Source organism: Schistocerca gregaria, chromosome 6, assembly GCF_023897955.1.
Source record: "Schistocerca gregaria isolate iqSchGreg1 chromosome 6, iqSchGreg1.2, whole genome shotgun sequence".
Taxonomy (NCBI): Eukaryota; Metazoa; Arthropoda; class Insecta; order Orthoptera; family Acrididae; genus Schistocerca; species Schistocerca gregaria.
In genome coordinates, this window is record NC_064925.1 from 491,459,244 (window position 1) to 491,485,481 (window position 26,238).

The 26,238-nt window shown below is 40.5% G+C and overlaps 2 protein-coding genes across 2 annotated transcripts in view; one reads left to right on the forward strand and one right to left on the reverse strand.

Annotated features, from left to right (window-relative positions):
* Window positions 1–2,667: 2,667 nt before the first annotated feature.
* LOC126279079 (bifunctional protein GlmU-like) lies at window positions 2,668–25,628 on the reverse strand. The gene is made up of 2 exons (XM_049979539.1): window positions 25,385–25,628; window positions 2,668–4,819 (listed from the first exon to the last, which is right to left on the reverse strand). Exons 1-2 carry the CDS (start codon window positions 25,547–25,549, stop codon window positions 4,532–4,534), a joined length of 453 nt encoding a protein of 150 aa, XP_049835496.1. The 5' UTR covers window positions 25,550–25,628; the 3' UTR covers window positions 2,668–4,531.
* Window positions 25,001–26,238, forward strand: part of LOC126279073 (putative E3 ubiquitin-protein ligase UBR7) — a 62,951-nt gene continuing 61,713 nt past the window's right edge. The window contains exon 1 of the mRNA XM_049979531.1: window positions 25,001–26,192. Within this exon, the coding sequence (XP_049835488.1) occupies window positions 26,010–26,192 (183 nt within the window). The 5' untranslated portion in view covers window positions 25,001–26,009. The remainder of the gene's footprint in view (window positions 26,193–26,238) is intronic.

Below are 26,238 nucleotides of genomic sequence, written 5' to 3' on the forward strand. Positions count from 1 at the left end.
TGTGCACCAAAGACTGGACGGATAATGAAAAACATGTTTTTAACAGAACCTGCTATTTACTGTATTTACAAAACATGAAAAATGTCATACTTTAAGGACAACTGAATTACTCACTGGAAATTGAGAACTTACTAACAAAATTCTACTTAAAACACATTGCATTTCATAACACTTCTTTCAGTTCACTATCAGGAAGTAATCACACTTTTTTTTATGTTTATATTTGTCATTCGCTTGTTTTCATGACTAAAGTTTTTATTTACTGGAGAATCAAAGCATTGGTATAGTCGAGCAAATTTTATCCTGATTCTATGACAACAAATCAACATATCTTGGTGTCTTGTTGTGCATGACAATGAGTTCATGAATCATCTTGTCTCTGCCCTCTTCCTCCACTGAACATAATTTGCTTGCCAGAGTGGCTACTCAAATTAAAAACCTTGGGAATTCCAGGAATGAAGAGGAAGATGTAATAAGAAGCTCCTTATGATAAAATAATGGTGAGAAAGGGGGGGGGGGGGGGGGAGGGTGGCAGCGGCGGCTTGCAGCATCTCACAATTATTATTTTTCTTTCAGCACAGATTAGACATGCTAGCCAATAAGCAGTAATTTAATAAAAGTTTTTAAACATCAATAATTAGTGTGGAGTAATATTCACATAATTAACACACTTTGATATATAGACAATTTTAAAATTTGATTTATAGAGCTCAATAAAATTAAATTACAATGCTAGATTAAAAACAAAGAATTCCCTGAGTTTCATTAAATTTCCCTTATTTTTTCAGGTAACATGTAATGCCTTGAAAATTCCATAAAAATAGCAAACCTGTTCACTATATCACATGACTTACCTGCACTAATACCAGTTCATAGGCATTGCAGTTTAACCACTCACACTTTTTTTTTTAAACTATGTCTTCACAATTTTTTCTAATCACAACAGAATATTTCAGGCTTCATTTTTTTCCAAAAACTGCCAAATATTCTCAGATAGTGCACACACTGATAACTATGAGTTTGCAATAAAATAACTTTTTTTTGTTATCAAAATATTGCAAGTAAAACTGACCAATTTTTAGTTTCACACATTAAACTGTGTAATACAATTCAAATATTTTTTTTTTTTTTTTTCCCTAAGTCAGTTTATTCTCCCAAATCCTGTATTTTAACAAGTATTAATTACATTCAATATAAATAACCCGTGTTCACACTGTGAACCACACATTTTATTTAAGGCTGGAAAAAATTTGCAAATTTGGTCAGTTTGAACACATTTGCTAACTGTAAACAAAACAGCTCAAAACAATGTAAATAGTGCCATAATTCTTAAGGGCAGTTTTTTAGTACAAGGAGTTACCATCTAAGGTCTTACCAGTCTGCATAAGTATCATTCACTTAACTGTGTTTGTTACTACTACTACTACTACTACTACTACTACTACTACTACAATTTTACGAGGCCTCCTTTCACAATAAGTTTACATAATTTGATTGCCAGAAAGAGTAACATTGAAGCTACATTACTGTATTTGAATAACAACTATGTAGTAAAAGACAGATTGCTACTTACTGTAAAGATAATGTGCTAAATTGCACACAGGCACAATTAAGACACTTAGTTATACATGAGCTTTCAGTCACAGCCTTCATCTGAAAAAATGAAACACACACCATTCATTCACAAAAGCAAGCACACCAGACCACCACCTATGCAGCTTGGGCCGAAGAGAATGGCAGCTTGCTCTAAATGTTAAGAAAAGTAAAATTTTGCACTTCACAAAGTGAAAAAAAAACAGTCTCTTATGAGTATATCATTAGTGAGTCCCTGTTGGCATCAATCAACTCATATAACTATCTGACAGTTTGTAGGGATATGCAGTGCAATGAACAAATAGGATCTGTCGTAGGTAAAGCAGATGATAGACTTTGGTTTATTGGTAGAATACTGGGGAAGTCTGATTAGTCTACAAAGGAGATAGCTTACAAATCATTCGTGTTACTGATTCTAGAATACTGCTCAAGTGTGTGGTGCCTCTACCAGACAAGACTAACAGGGATATTGAAGTAAACAGAAATAGGCAACACAAATGGTCATGGGTTTGTTTAATCCGTGGAAGAGTGTCACAAGGAACTGGATACTCCTGAAGGTAGATGTAAACCATCACGAGAAAGTCTGTATTTCTCGCACAGGGATCGCAAGGATAAGATTAGAATAATTAACACACACACACACACACACACACACACACACACACACACACACACAGAGAGAGAGAGAGAGAGAGAGAGAGAGAGAGAGAGAGAGAGAGAGAGAGAGAGGGGGGGGGGGGCGGCATTCAAACAATCGTTCTTCCCATGCTCCATATGTGAATAGAACAGGAAGAAACTCTAAGAATTCCCCCCGTCATGCATCTCAAGGTGGTTTGCAGAGTATAGATGTAAATGCAGAATGCCAGAGTTGACAGGAGTGCTTGCCTGTGTGAATGAATGGTGTGGCCAAAAGACTGTGTGTCTCTCTTAATTGTGCCTTTCTGCAGCCTAGTGTGTTACCTGTACAGTAAGTATCCATCTTTTTCTACATTGTTGTTATTCCTGCCTGGAGTTTCCAATATTGCATTTGAATTTGATAATAACTGGAGCAACCATATGATGTTAACTGTTGGGTACAAGGTGGGTTTCTTCTACTGTTCAGGCTCCAGAGCTCCTGATTTGTGAGGAATTTTCATCCCTCCGATGAATATATGAATCTGGCATTAACAAAACATTACAATTACACCATAATTAATCATTTTTAGTTTTCTTGCTCATTACTTTATTTCAAATTCTATTTGGTCATTAAAGGACTGTTTACAAATAAGTAATTTATAAGAATCAAAGCAAACACTCAAAATTTCATTCCTCTTAGTGTTTACATGTGCTTTTATTTATGAAAAAGTTTACAAATGTAACATAATATTCAAGCAAAACATGACTGTTTCACTAAACACAAATATGTCAGCAAGAGGTAAACTACTGTGGGTCTCTAGGAGCAATAATCAGTTTCGGTTTATTGATATGCAACGTGGGCTTTTGACACTGTGTGGTGAGTGGATGATCTGAGCTGACATACCTTATAATTTTGTTTTATTTGCACCTAGCCTGAAATTTTAAATTACTCAAATCATTTTGGCTGGCTACACTTATTTTTAGGTCATTACCGTTTTTGATTGGAATGCCTTTTCACCATTAAGTGTCACCAGAATGAAAGTTGGAAACCTCAGTATCCGTTTCATACAAAGTAATGAAACTTTATTTTGTATTACTGCACATTTACTTATGAGTGAACAAGTCTAAAATGTTCTTTTTTGTGTAAGCCTAGATTCCGAGCTTTGATATCTTGTCCACAGAAATAAACAACCACTAATAAGACAAACATTTAAAAGTTATTCCCATTAGTTTGCCACTTGTATCTCTGTAAAGTAGTGGACCAATCTTGATGATATTACAATAATGGCAGCCAGATCTTTTTATTTCTTCTTTGTAAAGTAGTTATGTCATACTTCAGCAATGGAAAAGTACTATGTAGCTTAGTACATTCTCGGTGCACGTAAATGCTGCAAGCCTGTGTTATGTTGTGATGTCAAAGCATATGAGCTAATTGGATAGCTGATGCTGTAGTGGATACAAATAATTTTTCCTCCACTATCATTTGATAAACTAAATGTCACTTTCTAATAATTATATTCATTCACACTTTATAAAATTTAATTCCTTCCTTGCACAACTGTTCTGGTTTTATCTTATTGCAACCGGAGTGTGAATCCCTGATCACAAAGTGATCAAAATTCCACAGTTCCTTGTTCCTTAAACTCATTTCAGTAGAGCTATGTAAAGAAAAAAAAAAAACAGCAGTTTCATTCCACACCATGGTTCTACTGGAGGAGATATTTCATTCTCTTACTTCAGTCTGAGACATATTACACCAGTCCATTTATAAGGGGATTTATAAATAAATCTTTACATTTTTTTCATACACCCAAATCGACTGAGGTTAATGTCTTATTAATTCAAAGAGGAAAAGAAAAAGTTTCACCACCAGTGGGATTGGAACCACCACCTTTTGATTTATAATTTACACATCTGAGCAAACAAAACAGTTACAAGAAATGTTGCATCATCCTGCCCAGTTTGTAAGTCGACTGCACATTCTATGGAGCAAGCAAGTAAACCCAACAAACAGGAATGGATGAAATTTCACAAAACCATGAACCTGTAAACCACTATACTTATAGTTATTTTGCCTTGTTTAACAGGATTATCTGTTCATTTATCATCCAGCAGTTCTGAATGGAAAGTACAATCCAGTTTAAATGCACCCATTTGAATAATAGAAGTTATACTTACAGGTGTCCATCTACATTGAAGATTTCATTTTTCTGCATGATATTTTAATAACTAACCTAGTTGTCTTCAAGGTTTTGCAACTGATGATATAGAAGTGCTGTTTGGGCTCCTGCCAGACTAAATAATATCTATTATAACTAGATAGCTACTCAGTTGTAAAACATCCTTCAGTTTGCGTTTTACGACAACTGGACACACACAGCTCACCATATCCTGTCGCACAATCCATTACTCTCGTAAACTTGTAACTAGCTGCATTCCCAACAACTATTTCTGCTGTTGTCTGCACCACCATACTATCAATCACATGACCTCCCACCACTGACCCATCATGTCTCCCTAAACAAGTGTGTAAATGAGCACCATCCTGACTTACAGTTCCTGTCAAGCTAAGAATTTCCATTGGCTCTACCAGTCTCTCTTCTTTATGAGTCTGCAATTTAACCAAAACAAGTAGCAAGTAATTTTATTTTTATTATGTTTATTTTTGATGTCATAAATTTGTGAGTTTATTTTTTTCTCATTATAATTCAACCAATAATAGTGTACAAAGGTGTGAAGAAAACTAGACACTCTTAGAAAGATTTTATTTATGTGAAACGTACACCGCATGCTACAAGACAAGGTAAAACAGAACTTGTGTTGAGTTGCAGACAGGCACAATATAAAAGATTGTTAAACATTTAAGCTTTCAGACAAAAGTCCTTCTACCAAAACAGCACGTGTGCACGCATACATTTGGATAATCATTCATTAAATTTGGAGGGTTGCCTGGTGTACATCAATGTGTTACGAAGAACATCACATTCTTATTCCAGAAGAGGACCATCACTTTACTAAACTCTGAATATGAACACACGTATCAGTCTACGCCATCTCTGAATAGGACTTACTACTAAGACAATCCTTTTGGATTCTACAAGTTTGTCATCTCAGCAAAACTGTCCTACATCACTGTCATTCCTGTAAATTAAACACACAATTTCTGGCCAACAGATAGCAGCGCCACCGCCAGTGAATAAAGTGCAGTCTCGCAACCTGTTTGAAGATTCTGCAATAGTGTTACAAGTGGTCAAGAAAGTTAGCCTCACTCACAATGTCTGTGTATAACTGTCGATTTGCAGTATCATTCTGAAGACTGATCGGGGCCTTTGGTATGGAGCTGAACGGAAGGTCTAAACGAGAAACTTCACCAGTTCTGTGATGAAACACACACACACGGCCAATGCTGCCTCTGATTGCTAATACCAGACCTCATCACCCAGGGGTGACATTGGCTATGTGGGTGTGAGTTGTGCCTGTGTGAATGTGAGTTTTCTATGTCTGATGAAGGACTTAATCCATTAGCTGAATATTTCTAGCATTCTTTTCTCCTCTGTGGTGAGTAGCAATTTACTCAACTCGAAAAACCGCCCCCTCCCTTCCCCCGCCCAAATACAAAAAACAGCATCAGGTATCAGATAAACCAACAGTTTCAATAATTATACAACAAATGCAGGGAGCAATAATCTCGACTTATTAATTGTTAACTGACGGAGTTTTCATGGAAAAGTTCCAAGAGGTCACATCTCTTGTAGAAATCAGTCACCCCCACAACATACTTGGAATTGGGAATCAGTTGAAGCATTAAGTAGACAGTAGGGAAATTTTTGAGAACACATATCAAAACAATAATTATACGTTCCAGGAGGAGGAGCATTGCTTATAGCAATTTGCAGATGCATAACATCTAGGTAACTAATGTGGGAGAAAGTAACCGCAGTCAGTGAACTTAGATAAATGATCAGGTGTTTCTACTGATTCAGCCACAATTAGATGTCCCACAGTCACTCAAAGACAGCCTATATTATGTAGCATAGAAAATAACACCACCCCCCCCCCCCCCCCTAGATTGTAGCAGTAAATGGAGACTTTTACCAGCAAAGCATCGATGGGAAGACTATACATACATTATTAGCAAAATGGACCAACAGTATTATGATGTATTGCTAAAAACTTGATCAGGTAACTGCTTCTAATAACCAGTCCAATAACTCACTCAAGAAAGAAATTTTTTTCTAAACCTGCTAGTTACAAACAGATCCAATCTTTTCAAGTGTGTCCCCCATGAGAGACCATTAAGCTGTTACACAAACGGTAGTCACCAAAGACAAAAGGGTCATCAAGAAAGTTAGGAGAGTATTTATATTGTTTGAATATATAGTGTGTTACTACTAACCCATTTAAAAGATAACTGAGAACATTAAGTTCAGATCTGATAACTGTGATTAAAGCTGAAAGAAAATATAAAGCTCAGTGTGGATAAGTACAATTCAAGTAATGGGGGTCAACTGAAGTTTGTGGGGCCACACATCTGCTTTGACCAGTGAAACAGCCATGATGAGTTATGCGACTTCACGGTAGTGCGGCGTATTTGAAGTGCCTGCGCTTGAAGAGGACATGCTGGAGTATGTAGTGGCACGCTCTGCTGTGAGATGTTTGTTTCTAAATTGTTTGAGAATGCTGGTAATGATTCACAGGACTTCTTGAGTGCTGCTTGTGCGCATAATACTGGAAGAGGCAGTTTGTCACTGATATATTTATTTTCAGGTTTGGAATTATTGGTGCAGTTAGTTGTTTATGGTTGAAGATTTAGGTTTTGGTTTTCATTAGTTATGGATATGACAACGAAGTTCACGAGCAAATCACTGCATGTTGCTGTGGGGGACGACATGTTCATCATGATTAAATGCCTATAGTTACTCGATTTAATTTGCTGACTATATCAAGTGCAACGTTAGTGGACAAAGTATGAGACTGGCCAAAGTTGCTGCATTTCAGACCATGGGCATTCTCGACAGGGTAATATATGGTGTTCTATCCACTGATCATTCAAAAGACTGTTTTGATTACACATATGCTATTGCCAGATTACTATAGTTGATTCCGTGTAAGATGATCCATGACAGTTAGCGGCACTGTTGCCAGCTTTTAAGTGCAAATGCCTGCACGTGAAAAACTAAGACATCTATAGAGCTCCAGTAACAGTGATATTTTGCCATAGGTACATTTACAAAAGTGTATTACATAATTGGTGGATGTAGGTGCACAAAGCAGCCATACCCAGCTCACTGCAACTGACAGATTTTCTTACTCTGACTCGACTATAATGTGTCAACTGACTTTGGTTGGTAAGTATGTTTTTATCACCATCATCATCGTCATTATTATTATTATTATTTCTTTCTTATCTCAGACGTTATGTCTGGTCAGAAGTAGAAAGTGACAAGGACCTTGATCAAGCGTGACTTCCTTTTAACTGTACGGTATATTTTATATTGCATTTAGGAACTTTCGGGTAATTGAACATGTATCAATAATTACGGATTTCAGTAGTTGTATATATAAGTTTGGCTGTAGCTGTATTGCATTGATGTACTGGTGGATATTGTGTGGTATGACTCCTGTAGTTGATAGTACAATTGGTATAATGTCAACCTTATCCTGATGCCACATATCCTTGACTTCCTCAGCCAGTTGGATGTATTTTTCAATTTTTTCTCCTGTTTTCTTTTGTATTTTGTTGTATTGGGTATGGATATTTCGATTAGTTGTGTTAATTTCTTCTTTTTATTGGTGAGTATGATGTCACGTTTGTTATGTGGTGGTGTTTTATCTGTTATAATGGTTCTGTTCCAGTAGAATTTGTATTCATCATTCTCCAGTACATTTTGTGATGCATACTTGTATGTGGGAACATGTTGTTTTATAAGTTTAGTTGTAAGGCAAGCTGTTGATTTATTATTTTTGCTACATTGTCATGTCTTCTGGGGTATTCTGTATTTGCTAGTATTGTACATCCGGTTGTGATGTGATCTACTGTTTCTATTTGTTGTTTGCAAAGTCTGCATTTATCTGTTGTGGTATTGGGATCTTTAATAATATGCTTGCTGTAATATCTGGTGTTTATTGTTTGATCCTGTATTGCAATCATGTACCCTTCCGTCTCACTGTATATATTGCCTTTTCTTAGCCATGTGTTGGATGCGTCTTGATTGATGTGTGGCTGTGTTAGATGATGCTGGTGCTTGCCATGTCGTGTTTTATTTTTCCAATTTACTTTCTTCATATCTGTTGATGTTATGACTCTAAAGGGTTGTAATTGTCTACCTGTCCATAATGTAGGTTTTTTATGTCGATAAATCCCCTTCCTTTCTGCTTAATGTGAATCTTTCTGTTGCTGAATGTATGTGATGTATTCTATATTTGTGGCATTGTGATCGTGTAAGTGTATTGAGTGCAGTATTGAGGTCTGTGTTACTCCATTTCACTACTCCAAATGAGTAGGTCAATATTGGTATAGCATAAGTATTTATAGCTTTTGTTTTGTTTCTTGCTGTCAATTCTGTTTTCAGTATTTTTGTTAGTCTTTGTCTATATTTTTCTTTTAGTTCTTCTTTAATATTTGTATTATCTCTTCCTATTTTTTGTCTGTATCCTAGATAATTATAGGCATCTGTTTTTTCCATCGCTTCTATGCAGTCGCTGTGGTTATCCAATATGTAATCTTCTTGTTTAGTGTGTTTTCCCTTGACTATGCTATTTTTCTTACATTTGTCTGTTCCAAAAGCCATATTTATATCATTGCTGAATACTTCTGTTATCTTTAGTAATTGGTTGAGTTGTTGATTTGTTGCTGCCAATAGTTTTAGTTCATCCATGTATAGCAAATGTGTGATTTTGTGTGGGTATGTTCCAGTAATATTGTATCCATAATTTGTATTTTTTAGCATGTTGGATAGTGGGATCAGAGCAAGGCAGAACCAGAAAGTACTTAATTAGTCTCCTTGGTATATTCCTACGCTTAATCTGTATTGGCTGTGATGTGATGTTATTTGAATTTGTTTGGATATTAAGTGTGGTTTTCCAATTTTTCATTACTATGTTTACGAACTGTATCAATTTAGGATCTACTTTGTATATTTCCAATACCTGTAGTAACCATGAGTGGGGTACACTATCAAAAGCTTTTCGGTAATCAATGTATGCATAGTGTAGCGACCTTTGTTTAGTTTTAGCTTGATATGTCACCTCTGTATCTATTATCAGTTGCTCTTTACATCTTCGTGCTCCTTTGCATCAGCCTTTTTGTTCTTCATTTATAATTTTGTTCTGTGTTGTATGTGTCATTAATTTCTGTGTAATCACTGAAGTTAATATTTTGTATATTGTTGGTAGGCATGTTATGGGGCGGTATTTAGCTGGGTTTGCTGTGTCTGCTTGATCTTTGTTACAGGTAAGTTATTCTATGTGTAAGTGTATCAGGGAATGTGTATGGGTCTGCAATGTAACTGTTAAATAATTTAGTTAGATGTGAATGTGTTTAGGTGTACTTCTTTAGCCAGAAATTTGCTATTTTATCTTTACCAGGGGCTTTCCAATTGTGAGTAGAATTGCTTGGGTGACTTCATGTTGCAAAATTATCACTTCAGGCATTTGTGGTATCATCTTGTACGAGTCTGTTTCTGCTTGTATCCACCGTGCATGTCTGTTATGTTGTACTGAGTTTGACCATATGTTGCTCCAGAAGTGTTCCATGTGTGTTATGTTTGGTGGATTGTCTATTTTAATGTGTGTGTTATCTATTGTCTGGTAGAATTTCTTTTGGTTTGTGTTGAATGTTTGGTTTTGTTTCCTTCTATTTTCACTTTTTTTTGTATCTTCTAAGTCCTTTGGCCAATGCTTGTAATTTCTGCTTCTTATCATCTAATTGCTCTATCGCTTCTTGTTGTGAGATTTTACCTAACCCTTTTCGGTCCCCCCCCCCCCCCCCCCCCCAGACATTTGATGTCTTATAAATTGTGTTAGCTGTCCAATGTCTCGTCTCAGTTTTTCTATTCTGATCTGTAGCCTGTGTTGCCATGCTGGTTTTGTGGGTTTCTTCTGTGTGTTGGTTGGTTCTGATCTCTGCCTAGTGTGTATATTTAGTGTAGTGAGTGCTCCTACATAAACCAGTAGTTGTAATAGTTGTGTTTTCATTTATTTTGTTGTGTATGATTGTGTTGATAGTTTTTATTGTTGTTTCGACTTGTGGGTTATTTGGCAGTCTATGCAAGAACGGTCTAATGTCTGTATTTGTGTCTTTGTATTCTATATATGTTAGCTGAAATTTTTCTTCTATATCTAACATGTGTGTCACTTCGTGTTCTATTTGTACTTGTTCTGGTGGCAGTCTTAATACTTCGTTTTCCTCTGATTGTTTAATTGATGCGTGTTGTTCTTTGTTTGTTTGCTCTGGGATGTGAGAGTCCATTACTGTATTTTCTTCTTCTTCTGATTGCACATTATTTTGTTCCAGTATTTGTTGTACTTGTTGTTTGATGTTTTCTAATTCTGACTGGGGTATCCTGTTATTTTTGATTAGCTAGTCGTTGTTCTTTTAAAAATTTTAATTCTGGGTATCTGGTAATAAATGTTGTGTATACTAGTGATCTGTATCCAGTTGTGTTGGTTCCTAGGTTTGTTGCTTGGTAATAACAGAACATGAGGTGTCGATTAACTTCATCTGACCATCTCATCCTCTGTCTTTGTTTTCCTTCTAGGGTGGTTGCAGGAAGCATATCCTGCAAAACACTTCTATTTGGATTTAACTCATTTTCCAGTTGGCTAGCAGAGTCGTTAACATTGTGGGCGGGCATAGGGTTCAAGCGTCGTCCCCGACCATGACGGCGCTTGTCCGAGGCTTCTTTAGTTGTGTCCTGAACCAACTAATCACACTAAAAGGGGAGTTAGCCCTATTAGTGGTTTGTTCTTTTTGTCGCCTTTTACGACTGGCTGAACATACCAGAGGCCTATTCTTTTCCCGGGCCTCCACGGGGATTATTATTATTATTATTATTATTATTATTATTATTATTATTATTATTATCATTATAGTAGGCCCTATGTATGGTGTACGTGTTTATGTGGCTAACTGTGTGTTTCTTGTATTCTGAAATTGGTGTTTAAGTTTTTGGCTTGTGTTGTTAGTTGGTAATTATGCTAGTCTGTGGTTGGTTAATATTGTGGAGTTCATTTTGCCTTTGTTTAGCAAAGTTACATTTTCAGCATTAGTTACATGGGTGAGTTTTGATAATTAAGGACTTTTAGAAGTGTTAAAGAGCTGCAACTAATTACTGTTCAGGTTTCCATCAAATCAAGAATACTAGCAGAGCACTGAAGAGCGGGACTAAAGACACATGCTGCTACAAGAAGACATCCGTCCTCACATATATGAAGGGAGCAGGATAAAACTATTTTAAACTGAAAGTAAAAGTAACAACGAGTACCCCCCACTGATTTTTCTGAGTTTATTTGTGGCATATGTACATAACAAGCATTTTCTGAATTTATCTACAAAAATTCCATTAAATATGGTAAAATGCATTTAAATATGGTACAAACATAAATAATTGGTTACGATATAATACCATATAAACTTTATTTATCTTTAATTTTTGTTTGTTTAGCTTACGCACAACCTTTTAATGTAATCTAGGTCTCTACCACAGATCAGTCTGTCACCAAAACCACGATTTTGGCAGGGGAGGGGGGATGTCTATAATCAAAATCCTAATTTACGTTCATAGAATACAGTATCTATCTCTCTCTCTCTCTCTCTCTCTCTCTCTCTCTCTCTCTCTCTCTCTCTCTCTCTCTATCATCCTTTGTATCACTTACATGATGCAGGAAATGCAAAATAATATAGCAAAAATAAACTTAACATTTTACAATTGATGAAAAAAAATGATCCAATGAGTTAATGCACTGGTCTTTTTCATGCTCACTGGACAAGTACACAATGATTTGACATGCATGCAGTACAGACTGAGATACACATTTATCACATCATATAAAGTTCAAAAGAATAACAACACAATTCAAATTACATTGAAGAAAATAAAAGTATTTGTTATTTAGGGATTCAAAATATTCCTCCATATTGTAAAAACAATTAGAATGGCAGGTAATTTTTTAATTCTAACTTAAATTTTCTCTCGTCTTACATTCTCTTCATGCAAACTGGCAAAGCACTACACAGCTTTATTCCATAATAATTCACATTTCTGTTTTTCTAGCTCTTTCTACTTGCAGATTCTTACCAAGATGTGACTGTAGTTATGGAAACATGATTTTCTACACAAACTACTCAAGTATGTTCTTGCATATAATACGCTTTTGAATATGTGCCTACATAGTGTGGTACTCTCAGTATTTTTAACTGCATGAATAAAGGCCTGTCATGTGTTTGTGGAGAGCTGTGTGAATAATTCTAATGGCCTTTCTCTGGAATTCAAAAATATCTTTCAAGCAAGATTTTGTCACACCCCAGAACATTATTCCATAAGTTACAACAGAAACGAAATAAGCAGAATGTACTGGTTTTGCACACACTGTGCTACAAACTGTAGAAATTATTCTCAGACAAAGCATGCAGAATTGATTTTAAAAAATATTTCCAGCCCAAGTCATTATCAATGCACATGCCCAAAATTTTTAGATAGACTTTACTTTCTCCATATCCTGGTTATTAATGTTGTTGTTGTTGTGTGTGTTTTTTTTTTTTTTTTTTTTTTTTTTTTTTTTTTTTTTTTTTTTTTTTTTTTTTTGCAGCAGCTCTCCATGCTACCCTATCCTGGGCAAGCTTCTTCATCTCCCAGTACTTACTGCAACCCAAATCCTTCTGAATCTGCTTAGTGTATTCATCTCTTGGTCTCCCTCTACGATTTTTACCCTCCACGCTGCCCTCCAATGCTAAATTTGTGATTCCTTGATGCCTCAGAACATGTCCTACTAACCAGTCCCTTCTTTTTGTCAAGTGTGCCACATACACCCCTTCTCCACAATTCTATTCAATACTTCATCATTAGTTATGTGATCTACCCATCTAATCTTCAGCATTCTTCTGTAGCACCACATTTCGAAAGCTTCTATTATCTTCTTGCCCAAACTATTCATCCATGTTTCACTTCCATACATGGCTACACTCCATACAAATACTTTCAGAAACGACTTCCTGACACTTTAATCTGTACTTGATGTTAAAATATTTCTCTTCTTCAGAAACGCTTTCCTTGCCATTGCCAGTCTACATTTTATATCTTCTCTACTTCGACCGTCATCAGTTATTTTGCTCCCCAAATAGCAAAACTCCTTTAAGTGTCTCATTTCCTAATCTAATTCCCTCAGCATCACCCGACTTAATTCTACTACATTCCATTATCCTCGTTTTGCTTTTGTTGATGTTCATCTCATATCCTCCTTTCAAGACACTGTCCATTCCGTTCATCTGTGCTTCCAAGTCCTTTGCTGTCTCTGACAGAATTACAATGTCATCAGCAAACCTCAAAGTTTTTATTTAATCTCCATGGATTTTAATACCTACTCCGAATTTTACTTTTGTTTCCTTTACTGCTTGCTCAATATACAGATTGAATAACATTGGGGAGAGGCTAAAACGCGGTCTCACTCCCTTCCCAACCACTGCTTCCCTTTCGTGCCCCTTGACTCTTATAACTACCATCTGGTTTCTGTACAAATTGTAAATAGCCTTTCGCTCCCTGTATTTTACCCCTGCCACCTTTAGAATTTGAAAGAGAGTATTCCAGTCAACATTGTCAAAAGCTTTATCTAAGTCTACAAATGCTAGAAACGTAGGTTTGCCTTTCCTTAATCTTTCTTCTAAGATAAATTGTGAAGTTGTTGATACAATGGAGAGTACTAACTACATTGAGTCTACTGCACCTATGTGGATAAGGACAAGAGGAAGACGTCGTCTTGTTTCAGATGATGGAATTTATATTTGGGTTAAGCAGAGTGGTATTAATGGTAGTGTTGTAAATGGTGATATTACTTTGTATTACCATGCATGATGTATAACATGATGTATAATTTGTTTTTTATTTTAATAAATGATTTGACCTTGATCCCCAAAAAAATATATACCGGGCACTTCGTGTCATTATTGAGTCTACTACTGAGTAGTGGCTGCGCGCGCTCTGGCTGTGTGACGTCACGGGTGACCTTGAGAGGCACTTTGTTTCTGTCACTACTGTGAGCATGAGAGCTCCAGCGGCTAAGTCCGGCCGGTGCTACTAGTTTTAACTTAGCACCGGCCGCTCTAAGGTCAGTATTGCCTAACGTGTTCCAATATTTCTACGGAATCGAAACTATCTTCCCCGAGGTCGGCTTCTACTAGTTTTTCCATTCGTCTGTAAAGAATTCGCGTTAGTATTTTGCAGCTGTGACTTATTAAACTGATAGTTCGGTAATTTTCACATCTGTCAACACCTGCTTTCTTTGGCATTGGAATTATTACATTCTTCTTGAAGTCTGAGGGTATTTTCCCTGTGTCATACATCTTGCTCACCAGATGGTAGAGTTTTGTCAGGACTGGTTCTCCCAAGGCCATCAGTAGTTCCAATGGAATTTTGTCTACTCCAGGGGCCTTGTTTCGACTCAGGTCTTTCAGTGCTCTGTCAAACTCATTCACGCAGTATCGTATCTCCCATTTCATCTTCATCTACATCCTCTTCCATTTCCATAATATTGTCCTCAAGAACATCGCCCTTGTATAGACCCTCTATATACTCCTTCCACCTTTCTGCCTTCCCTTCTTTGCTTAGAACTGGGTTGCCATCTGAGCTCTTGATATTCATACACGTGGTTCTCTTCTCTCCAAAGGTCTCTTAAATTTTCCTGTAGGCAGTATCTATCTTACCCTAGTGAGATAAGCCTCTACATCCTTACATTTGTCCTCTAGCCATCCCTGCTTAGCTGTCTCATTTTTGAGACGTCCGTATTCCTCTTTGCCTCCTTCATTTACTGCATTTTTACATTTTCGCCTTTCGCCAATTAAATTCAACATTTCTTCTGTTACCCAAGGAGTTGTACTAGCCCTCATCTTTTTACCTACTTGATCCTCTGCTGCCTTCACTACTTCGTCCCTCAAAGCTACCCATTCTTCTTCTACTGTACTTCTTTCCCCCATTCCTCTCAATTTTTCCCTTATGCTTTCCCTGTACAACCTCTGGTTTAGTCAGTTTATCCTGGTCCCATGTCTTACAATTTAAAACCTGGTTCCTAAATCTCTGTATTACCATTACATAATCTATCTGATACCTTCTAGTATCTCCAGGATTCTTCCATGTATACAACCTTCTTTCATGATTCTTGAACCAAGTGTTAGCTATGATTAAGTTATGCCCTGTGCAAAACTCTACCAGCCGGCTGCCTCTTTCATTTCTTAGCCCCAATCCATATTCACCTACTATGTTTCCTTCTCTCCCTTTTCCTAATCTCGAATTGCAGTCACCCATGACTATTAAATTTTCGTCTCCCTTCACTATCTGAATAATTTCTTTTATCTCATCATACATTTCTTCATCATCTGCAGAGCTAGTTGGCATATAAACTTGTACTACTGTAGTAGGTGTCTATCTTTGCCACAATAATGCGTTCACTATGCTGTTTGTAGTAGCTTACCCGCACACCTATTTTTTTATTCATTATTAAACCTACTCCTGCATTACCCCTATTTGATTTTGTGTTTATAACCCTGTATTCACCTGACCAGAAGTCTTGTTCCTCCTGCCATCGAACTTCACTAATTCCCACTATATCTAACTTTAACCTATCCATTTCCCTTTTTAAATTTTCTAATCTACCTGCCCGGTTAAGGGATCTGACATTCCACGCTCCGATCCGTAGAATGCCAGTTTTCTTTCTCCTGATAACGACGTCCTCCTGAGTAGTCCCCACCCGGAGATCCGAATGGGGGACTATTCTACCTCCGGAATATTTTACCCAAGAGGACGCCATCATCATTTAATCATACAGTAAAGCTGCATGCCCTCAGGAAAAATGACGGCCATAGTTCCCCCTTGCTTTCAGCCGTTCGCAGTACCAGCACAGCAAGGCCGTTTTGGTTAATGTTGAAAGGCCACGTCAGTCAATCATCCAGACTGTCCCCTGCAACTACTGAAAAGGCTGCTGCCCCTCTTCAGGAACCACACGTTTGTCTGGCCTCTCAACAGATACCCCTCCGTTGCGGTTGCACCTACGGTACGGCCATCTGTATCGCTGAGGCAAGCCTCCCCACCAACGGCAAGGTCCTGGTTACTCGATAATAAATAGAGGTCATCCTTCTCATTTGCTTTACTGTACTGTGTGTAATTTAATGTCATTTATATAGATCAGGAACAACAGAGGGCCAAGAACACTACCCTGTGAGACACCCACCCCCACTTTCTTAGCATTTGATACCCACTTCATTTTTTGCCTGTTTCGAGATGAGATTAGTTTGACAACCTGAGTTCTATGTTTGAGATTGGATTCAAATAATCTCCTCCCAATTCTTCTCATGCCTACTGCCTCCAGTTTGTCAAAGAGAATACGATCAAAGAGATCTAGGTTGGGAGAGAAGTAAAAAGACTGGATCCAACGATGGAACGGAACAGGGAAGGGGCTGGATGGGTGAGGACAGTGACTAACGAAGGTTGAGGCCAGGAGAGTTACAGGAACGTAGGACGTATTGCAGGGAAAGTTCCCACCTGCGCAGTTCAGAAAAGCTGGTTTTGATGGGAAGGAGCCATATGGCACAGGCTGTGAAGCAGCAGTGAAATGAAGGATGTCATGTTTAGACAGCATGCTCAGATATAGGGTGGTCCACTTCCTTTTTGGCCACAGTTTGTCAGTGCCACTCGTGGGAACAGACAGCTTGTTGGTTGACATGCCCACTTAGAATGCAGCACAGTGGTAGCAGTTTAGCTTGTAGATCATCTGACTGATTTCACAGGTAGCCCTGCCTGTGATGGGATAGGTGATGTTAGTGACCTGACTAGAGTAGGTGGTGGTGGGAGGATATATGGGACAGGTCTTGCATCTAGATCTATTACAGGGGTATGAGCCATGAGGTAAGGAGTTAGGAGCAGGGGTTGTGTAGGGATGGATGAGTATATTGCACAGGTTCGGTGGACGGCAGAATACCACTGTGGGAGGAGTGGGAAGGATAGTGAGCAGCACATTTCTCATTTCAGGACACAACAAGAGGTACTCGAAACCCTGGCGGTGAATGTAATTCAGCTGTATAGTCCTGGGTGGTACTGAGTTATGAGGGGGAAGCTCCTCTGTGGCCCGATGGGGGGACTTTGGGAGGTGGTGGGAGACTGAAAGATAAGGCAGGGGAGATTTGTTTCTGTACAGGGTTGGGAGGATAATTAAAGTCAGTGAAGGCTTCAGTGAGACCCTTAATGCATTTCAAGAGGGACTGCTCGTCACTGCAGATGTGATGGCCACGGGTGGCTAGGCAATATGAAACGGCCTTCTTGGTATGGAATGGGTGGCAGCTGCTGAGGTGGACATATTGCTAGTGGTTAGTAGGTCTGATATGGACGGAGGTACTGATGTAGCTATCTTTGAGATACTGATGTAGCTATCTTTGAGGTGGAGGTCAACATCAATTTGTTATTCTCTAAAATTCTAACAATCTCTTACATAGAGGTCTGTATAGTTCTTTCTGTGATATGGCCTGTATGAAAACCAGGCTGGTTACAATTCAGAAAACCAAAGGTGTCAAGTTAGTGTAAGAGTTTGATTTTCCTAAGTTTTTCAAAGATTTTTAAAAATGGAATTTGGATTAAGAAGGAAGGTACATGTGCTGGATAGTCCGTGCAGTTGTGTAAAGCCACTGTGCGAAGGTGCATAGTGGTTAGTGCATCTGTCTTGTTGGTAGGAACGACACAGCATGTTATCTTGGATGGAGAGTCATCTTCATATTGAGAAGTTGGTTGGTTTAAAAGAGGGAGGGGGAAGGGACCAAACTGCGAGGTCATCGGTCCCTTGTTCCCAGTAAAATAATTACACAATGGAAAGAAGAAAAGAAAGGAGATATACAGCACAATTACAAGAGGGAGGAAGAACCAGAAGAATGACAGGAGGACAACCAACACTAGTATGGACAAGACCAGGAAAAGAAAACCACAGAGAGACACAAGAAACAGGTAGAAGGGGTAAAAGCAAGAGAGCAGATGACCATGGCTAGCCGACCAAGAGAATAAAAAGGAAAAGCCAGCCACTCTGCAACACATTAAAACATCCACTATAAAAGCATTAGAGTGGAGAACACAAAGGGACAAAGAACACGTGCTAAAACTTATATAGAATGATAAAACCCACCGCCATATATAAAACGTAAAACTAAATTAGCCGATGAGACGTCAGCTAAAATTAATGGCAACGAATCCGGTAACTGAAGAGTCCGTCGCGGGGCAGCCAAAGGAGGACAGCTCACCTAGATATGGGCCACTGTCAGCCGGGCGCCGCACCGACACTGAGGTGGGTCATCACAGTGCAGGAGGTAGCCATGTGTCATCCAAGCGTGCCCAATGTGGAACCGGCAGAGAAGCACAGAGTCCCTGTGAGAGGCCCACATGGAGGACTGCCACACATTCATAGTCTCCTTAATGGCACACAGTTTGTTGTGCATGCTGAGGTTATACCATTTCGTCTCCCAAAGCCGCAAAACGTTGAGGCATAGTACTGAATCCAGCTCAGTTGCAGAGAACCCAATCTCCATCAGCAGTTTCTGCATAGCCTGTCTGGCCAGCCTGTTGGCAAGTTTGTTGCCTGGGATTCCAAAGTGACCTGGGGTCGAGACAAACACCACCGAACGACCCAACCGTTCTAAGGCATAGATGGTCTCCTAGATGGTCGCTATCAAAGGATGATGAGGGTAGCACTGGTTGAGAGCTTGTAGGCTGCTCAAGGAGTCAGTACACAGAAGAAAAACTTCCCCAGGGCACGAACGGAGATATAGCCACCAGCTCGGCAGTGAAAACACTGCATCCATCGGACAAGGAATGCTGTTCAGTATGTCCTCCATTGACATCTGCGAAGCCGACATGAGCATCAACCATCGAGCCATCGGTATAAACCACTTGTTAAGACTCGAGAGGAAGTGGACGCGAAGAGCCGCGGGCTTAACTGAGTCCTTAGGGCCATGTGAAAGGTCCAGGCAAAGCTGCAGCCTAGGTGTACACCATGGAGGTGTACGTAAATGGACCTCAAGTATAGGTGGTAAAGGCAAGGACTCCAGTTCAGAAATAAGGGATCGGACACGAACTGCAATTGGAAGCCCTGATCTGGGCTGGCGATGCGAGAGATGCACTGCCATGGGTGGGAAAAGGAGACGGTGATTCTGATGCGCAGGAGAACTAAGAACATGTGCTATGTAAATGGCCAGCACTTGTGCACACCTAACCTGCAGTGGAGGCACTCAGGCTTCCACAAGGATGCTGGTCACCGGACTCATCCTAAAAGCTTCTGCCACTAGGCAAACACCACAGTGGTGCACTGGTCCCAGTAGGCATAATGCTGAGGGTGCCGCTGAACCATAAACTAGACTCCCACACTCAAAGTGGGATTGAACAAGGGCTCTGTAGAGCTGCAGCAGTGTAGCGCTATCTGCACCCCAGTTGGTGATGCTCAGGCAGCGGAGGATATTGAGGTGCTGCCAGCACTTCTGCTTAAGCTGATGAAGGTGAGGAAGCCAAGCCAATCGGGTGTCAAAAACCAGTCCTAAGAATTGAAATGTCTCCACTACTGTGAGTGGATCGTTAAGGCAAAGTTCTGGTTGTGGCTGGAAACTGAAAACCGTGGGCTAGAGCCCATGACTGTGCTTTGTGGATGGCTCCCTGTAGGTGCCGCTCAGCAACACCAGTACTAGTGGAGTAGTATGAAATGCAGAAGTCGTCTGCATACAGAGAAGGTGAGACGGATGGCCCGACAGCTGCTGCTAGACCGTTAATGGCCACTGAAAATAGAGAGACACTCAATACAGAGCCCTGCAGGACTCCTTTCTCCTGAATATGTCGGGAGGGGGGGGGGGGGGGGACTATAGGAGGCACCAACTTGGACACAGAAAGTACGAAGTGACAGGAAATTCTGCATAAAAATTGGGAGTGTGCCTGAGACCCCACACATATCATGTGGCAAGGATATGATATCGCCAGGTCGTGTCATACGCTTTTCGTGAATCAAAGAAGATGGCAACCCGGTGTTGGCGTCTGGAAAAGGGTGTTCGGATGGCAGACTCTAGGGACACAAGATTATCAGTGGTAGAGCGACCCTGACGGAACCGCCCTGACATGGAGCCAGTAGGCCATGTGACTCCAAGATCCAACCCAACCGCCAACACACCATATGTTCCAGCAGCTTACAAAGAATGTTGGTGAGGCTGATGGCCAATAGCTATCCACATCAAGTGAGTTTTTACCGAGTTTGAGCACCGGAATGATGGTGCTCTCACGCCATTGTGATGGAAAGCTGCCATCACACCAAATCCGGTTGAAGATGATGAGGAGATGTCGCTTGTAGTCAGATGAGAGCTGTTTAATCATCTGACTGTGGATCCGTTCTGGTCCAGGAGCTGTGTCGGGCAATGTGCAAGGGCACTGAGGAGCGTCAACGCTGTAAATGGGGTGTTACAGGATTCACTGTGGCGTGTAGGAAACGAGAGGACTTTCCCTTCCAGCCACCTTTTGAGAGTGCGAAAGGCTGGGGAGTAATCCTCCAACACAGAGGCTCGAGCATAGTGCTCAGCAAAGTGCTCGGCAATCATGTTTAAGTCCTGGGCTGCAAAATGATAAATCAATGGCCGAGTAACTACCTCAAGCCACACTGAAATGTGTGACGGCCCCAGTATTTAAGAGGCAGAGGTCGAACTAGACAGTAAAGTTTTGACATCTCTGTCTCAGCCAGTAAGCATGGTGCCACCCCACATGGGGTTATGGGCATTAAAATCTCCCAAAACTAGGAACGGTTTAGGTTCAAAAATGGCTCTGAGCACTACGAGACTTAGCAGCTGAGGTCATCAGTCCCCTAGAACTTAGAACTAATTAAACCTAACTAACCTAAGGACATCACACACATCCACGCCCAAGGCAGGATTCGAACCTGCAACCGTAGCGGTCGCACGGTTCCAGACTGAAGCGCCTAGAACCACTCAGCCACAGCAGCCGGCTAGGAAAGGTTTAGAGAGTTGATCAATCAGTGCAGCTAATACACTCAGGGGTACGGCATAATCTGGAGGAAGATATAATTGCAAACAGTTATTTCCTGTGTCGTCATCATTCTGACAGCCACAGCTTCAAGAGGGGTTTGAAGGGACACAGATTCTCTACAGACTGAGTTTAGGACATAAACACAAACTCCACCTGACACTTGATTACAGTTCCTGTAGTCTCAGTTATAGATGCGGAGGGCAGGGGTCTGCATTGCCGGGAACCAGGTTTTCTGGAGGGCAATGCATAAAGCAGGTGCAAAGCTTAACAGTTGTGTAGCTCTGCCAGGCAGTGGAAAAAACTACTGCAATTCCACTGGAGGATGACGTCATCGTGAGACTGGGAAGACATGGAACATTCGATGAGGCAGTTTACGCCTCAGGGTCATCCGCTGCTACCGACTTTTTGCCTGAGCAGTCCATATCCATTGTGTCTGAGGGTCTGGTGAGACCTTCATCCTCAGCGGACGCCAGAATCTCCACCTCAAACGCAGAACTTGGAGGCAGCGGTGTTGTGGGTGCCCAAGGCAATTCCCTTGGTCTTGGGGGCCTTCGGTTTGGATTTATCTCGCTGATCCTTGGGTTTCTCTGGCTGGCAGGACTTCACTGATTCAGTCTCTGGGAATAAGGATGAGCGTGAAGCCCTGCAACCAGCTGCTTTTGGGCTCTTCATCTGCTGGCGGGTGTCATGTTTCCCAGAAACCTGGGAAGGGAGTGACCCAAGGGACCCCTTCCTAGCGAGAGCAGCCCAAGAAGTTTTACACATATCCGGCTTAGAAGTGGGGATGGACGTCCCCGATAGTTGAGAGGATGTTGTTCCTGAAATAGGTGGTGCAGGAGCAACAGGGAGGGAAGTGCCCCCCCCCCCCCCACCACCACCACCACCACCACCACCACCACCACCACCACCATCACCACCATCAAGGAGCAAGTGTAGTCTTCCGGCTCTGAGAGGTGACTGGGGTTTGTGGAGCTGATGGGGCTAGAACTGTTGTAGCGGGGGCGTAAGATGATGTCATGGATACAGGATGTTGGCATTTAAATTTCCTCTTAGCCTTAGTGTAGGCAGTCTGTCCAGGATCTCGTACTCCATGATTTTCCTTTCTTTCTGGAGAATCCTGCAGTCTGGCGAGCAAGGTGAATTGGGCTCTCCACAGTTGACACAGATGGAGGTGGGGCACAGGGAGTATTGGGATGTGATGGGAGGCATCCGCAATCTCGACATGTGACGCTGGAATGACAACGGGAAGATATATAACCGAACTTCCAACATTTAAAGCACTGCATTGGGGGAGGAATATAGGGTTTTACATCACAGCGGTAAACCATCACCTTGACCTTCTCAGGTAATGTATAACCGTCAAAGGCTAAGACGACGGCACAAGTGGCAACCTGATGATCCGTAGGACCCCAGTGGACATGCTGAACGAAATGTACACCTCACTGTTCTAAGTTGGCACGCAGCTCATTGTCGGACTGCAAAAGAAGGTCCCTGTGAAATACGATACCCTGGACCATATTTAACCTCTTATGGGGCATGATGGTTACAGAAATATCCCCGAACTTGTCACAAGGGAGTAATGCCTGTGACTGGCCAGAGGATGCTGTTTTGATCAAGACTGACCCAGATCTTATTTTGGACAAGCCCTCCACTTCCCCAAACTTGTGCTCTAAATGCTCAACAAAAACTGAAGCTTCATCATCATGAAAGATTCCCCATCAGCTAGCTAACATACAAGGTATCGGGGTGAATAAGAGCCGCTGCCATCCTTAGCCTGATGTTCCTCGTATGGTGTGGCCAAGGAGGGGAACGATTCTGGGTCATACTTCTGTACATTGAATTGATCCTGTGAACGCTTAGACTGCCAGGGTTTGACCACCAGCAAGAGATGATGTACTACACTTCATGATGTCATACACCCTGATGTCACCCACTCCCCACAGGCGCCACCCAGCTGCAGCAAAGGCCACCTGGCAGGTTGGCCACTGCCATGAGTCCCGATTACCTCAGGGGGATGGGCATCTACCCCTTGGCATACATGGGGAGTTAACGGCGCAGGCATCAGCAGAGCGATCCATGTGTGGTCAGGTGGCTGCACCCAACAGGGTACATGGCGGCCCCACCACAATGGACTGGCTACCGTGCTGGATATCAGGTGCAACCAAGCAATCAAGTCCATTATCATCAACACAGTAGAAAACTATACTGCACAGTTGACCTCACCCAACAGTTGGAGAATGAGCAGAAGTGCAGATCCACATTGACAAAGGATGCAATAGGTCTCAGCGCATGATGGACACGATGCACCATGTAAGGCGCCCTTCCCCAATTGGCTCGTTCTTCGGCAAAATTTTGAAAATGGATATCAAACCCTACAGGGGACCATCACAAAGGCCGAAATGTGCAAGACTCCTTTTAGTTGCCTCTTATGACAGGTAGGAATATCTCGGGCCTATTCTAACCCCTGGACCCGCAGGGGGGGGGGGGGGGGGCAGATAGTTGCATATTAATGACCTCACAGACAATATTAATAGTAAAAAAAGGCTTTTTGCAGACAATGCAGTTATCTACAATAAAGTACTATCTGAAAAAAGCTGCATATATATTCACTCACATCTTGATAAGACTTCAATGTGGTGTAGTGATTGGCAACTTGCTTTAAATGTTGAGAAATGTAAAATTTTGCACTTCACAAAACGAAATAACTTAGCATCCTATTGACTACAAAATCAGTGAGCCACTGTTGGAATCAGCCACCTATACAAATATCTAGGTGTAACAATTAATAGGGATATGCAGTGCGACAAACAAATAGGTTCTGTCATGGGTAAGGTAGGCGGTAGGCCTCCATTTTTTGGTAGAATACTGGGAAAGTGTGATTCATCTACAAAGGAGATTGCTAAAAATCATTCGTGTGACTGGTTCTAGAATATTGCCCAAGTGTGTGGGGCCTGTACCAGGTAAGACTAGGGACACTGAAGTACACAGAAAAGTGCAGCACGAATGGTCACACGTTTGTTTAATCCCTGGGAGAGTATCACACAGATAGTGAAGGAACTGAATTAGAGAATCCTGAAGATAGATGTAAAGTATCTGGAGAAAGTCTGTTAACAAAGTTTCAAGAAATGGCTTTAAATACTGACTCAAGAAATATACTACACCCCCTACATATTGCTAACAAAGAGATCTTGAGGATAAGATTGGAATAATTACTGCACGTGACTGATGACCTTAGAAGTTAAGTCCCATAGTGATCAAATCCAATTACTGCATGCACAGAGGCATTCAATCATTCTTCCCGTGCTCCATTCGTGAATTGAATAGGAAGAGACTGGTAAAACGGGATGTACACTCCGCCATGCACCTCACCGTGGTTTGCAGTGTACAGATATAGGCTAGATGTAGATCTGCCTAGTGAGCAGGAGATCCCGGTTTCAATCCCAGCATTGGTACAAACCTTCATTCGTTGCTTGTCTGCGTATATACATCATAGATGTTTGAGAATATCTCTGAAAACCTACTGTTTCATTTGGTTTTTGAAACCGATTGGAGGAGGGAAACATGTCTGCATTTTTCCCTAACATGCGTCTCCATTTTTCTTTTTGTGGGAACAAATCTAAAATGAATGATAAATTGGCAATATGTAAGATCAGTGGTTTCGAAATTCGTGAGGCAAATTTGTTTTATTACTGACACTGGCACTTAATCCAGCTATCGGTAAGTCAATTAGCCAAATCTCACAAAAAACATATCAGTCAAGCTCTCCGATGTAAGTATTAAATGCATAAAAACATCAATATCTAAAACGATGTAGTGAGGTGGTACAATCACCAAATGGATGGATAAAAGAATACGCGAAACTAAACCATTCACACTTGAAATCTTGATCGATGCCAAACAACGTTAGTACTCGTACTTACTACGATGCCATTTTCCACTGACGTTGCATATCGAAGTATCACTTGTGTTATACTTCCACAGCAAGTAATTACAAATGCAGCATTAAGATCCCTGTCTTTAACAAACTGCAGAAGACTTGATTTTATTTCAGCGCCTGGCTGTAGACGTATGGGATATACTTCCATTCTTGACAAATAATCACTAAGAAAATGTTATTCTAACAACGTCTCAACTGAAACGTCAATTCCAAATTCCAAACATCAACATTGTGCACGGCGTTATTCACTTGTCGTTTGTTTACGACGTACCTCAATGACATTGTCATGAACTGTTTGTTCGTAGAAATTTAACAATCATTTTCATGTTAAGTTAATTTGGCTCTGAATTAACAAAAAGTATTTCATCAATAGAATTACTTTAGTTAATATTATTGTATTAAACTTTTACTCTGCCTTTTTTCGAGTAAAATACATCGTGCAGTCGAGAACGTGGTCTGTGTAAACATGGTATTCTTTCTCAAAAGTAACAGCACTTTTAAATAAAGTACAAGGTTATGAAATGAGTTTTTAGTGAGACACAGATTTGGCGGTTAGCTTTCCCGCCAAATTTTACACGTCAGTTTCGAATTAACCTCAGACGTGAAAAATGGCGGAAAGCTCAACACCAGGTAGTGAACGTACTGTAAATAACGTAGACATGGATAAAGAAGAAACAGGAGATAACACTGAAGTAACAATGCTTGACGTTCTAAAAGAAGAACTGGAACTTGAAGATGATGCGAAAGCTGTTCTGGGCGCCTCTGATGACAAGAACTGTACATATTCACAGGTAAGAGTTGAACTGCGCCGTAATGGCGTTGAGTGGACTAGTACCA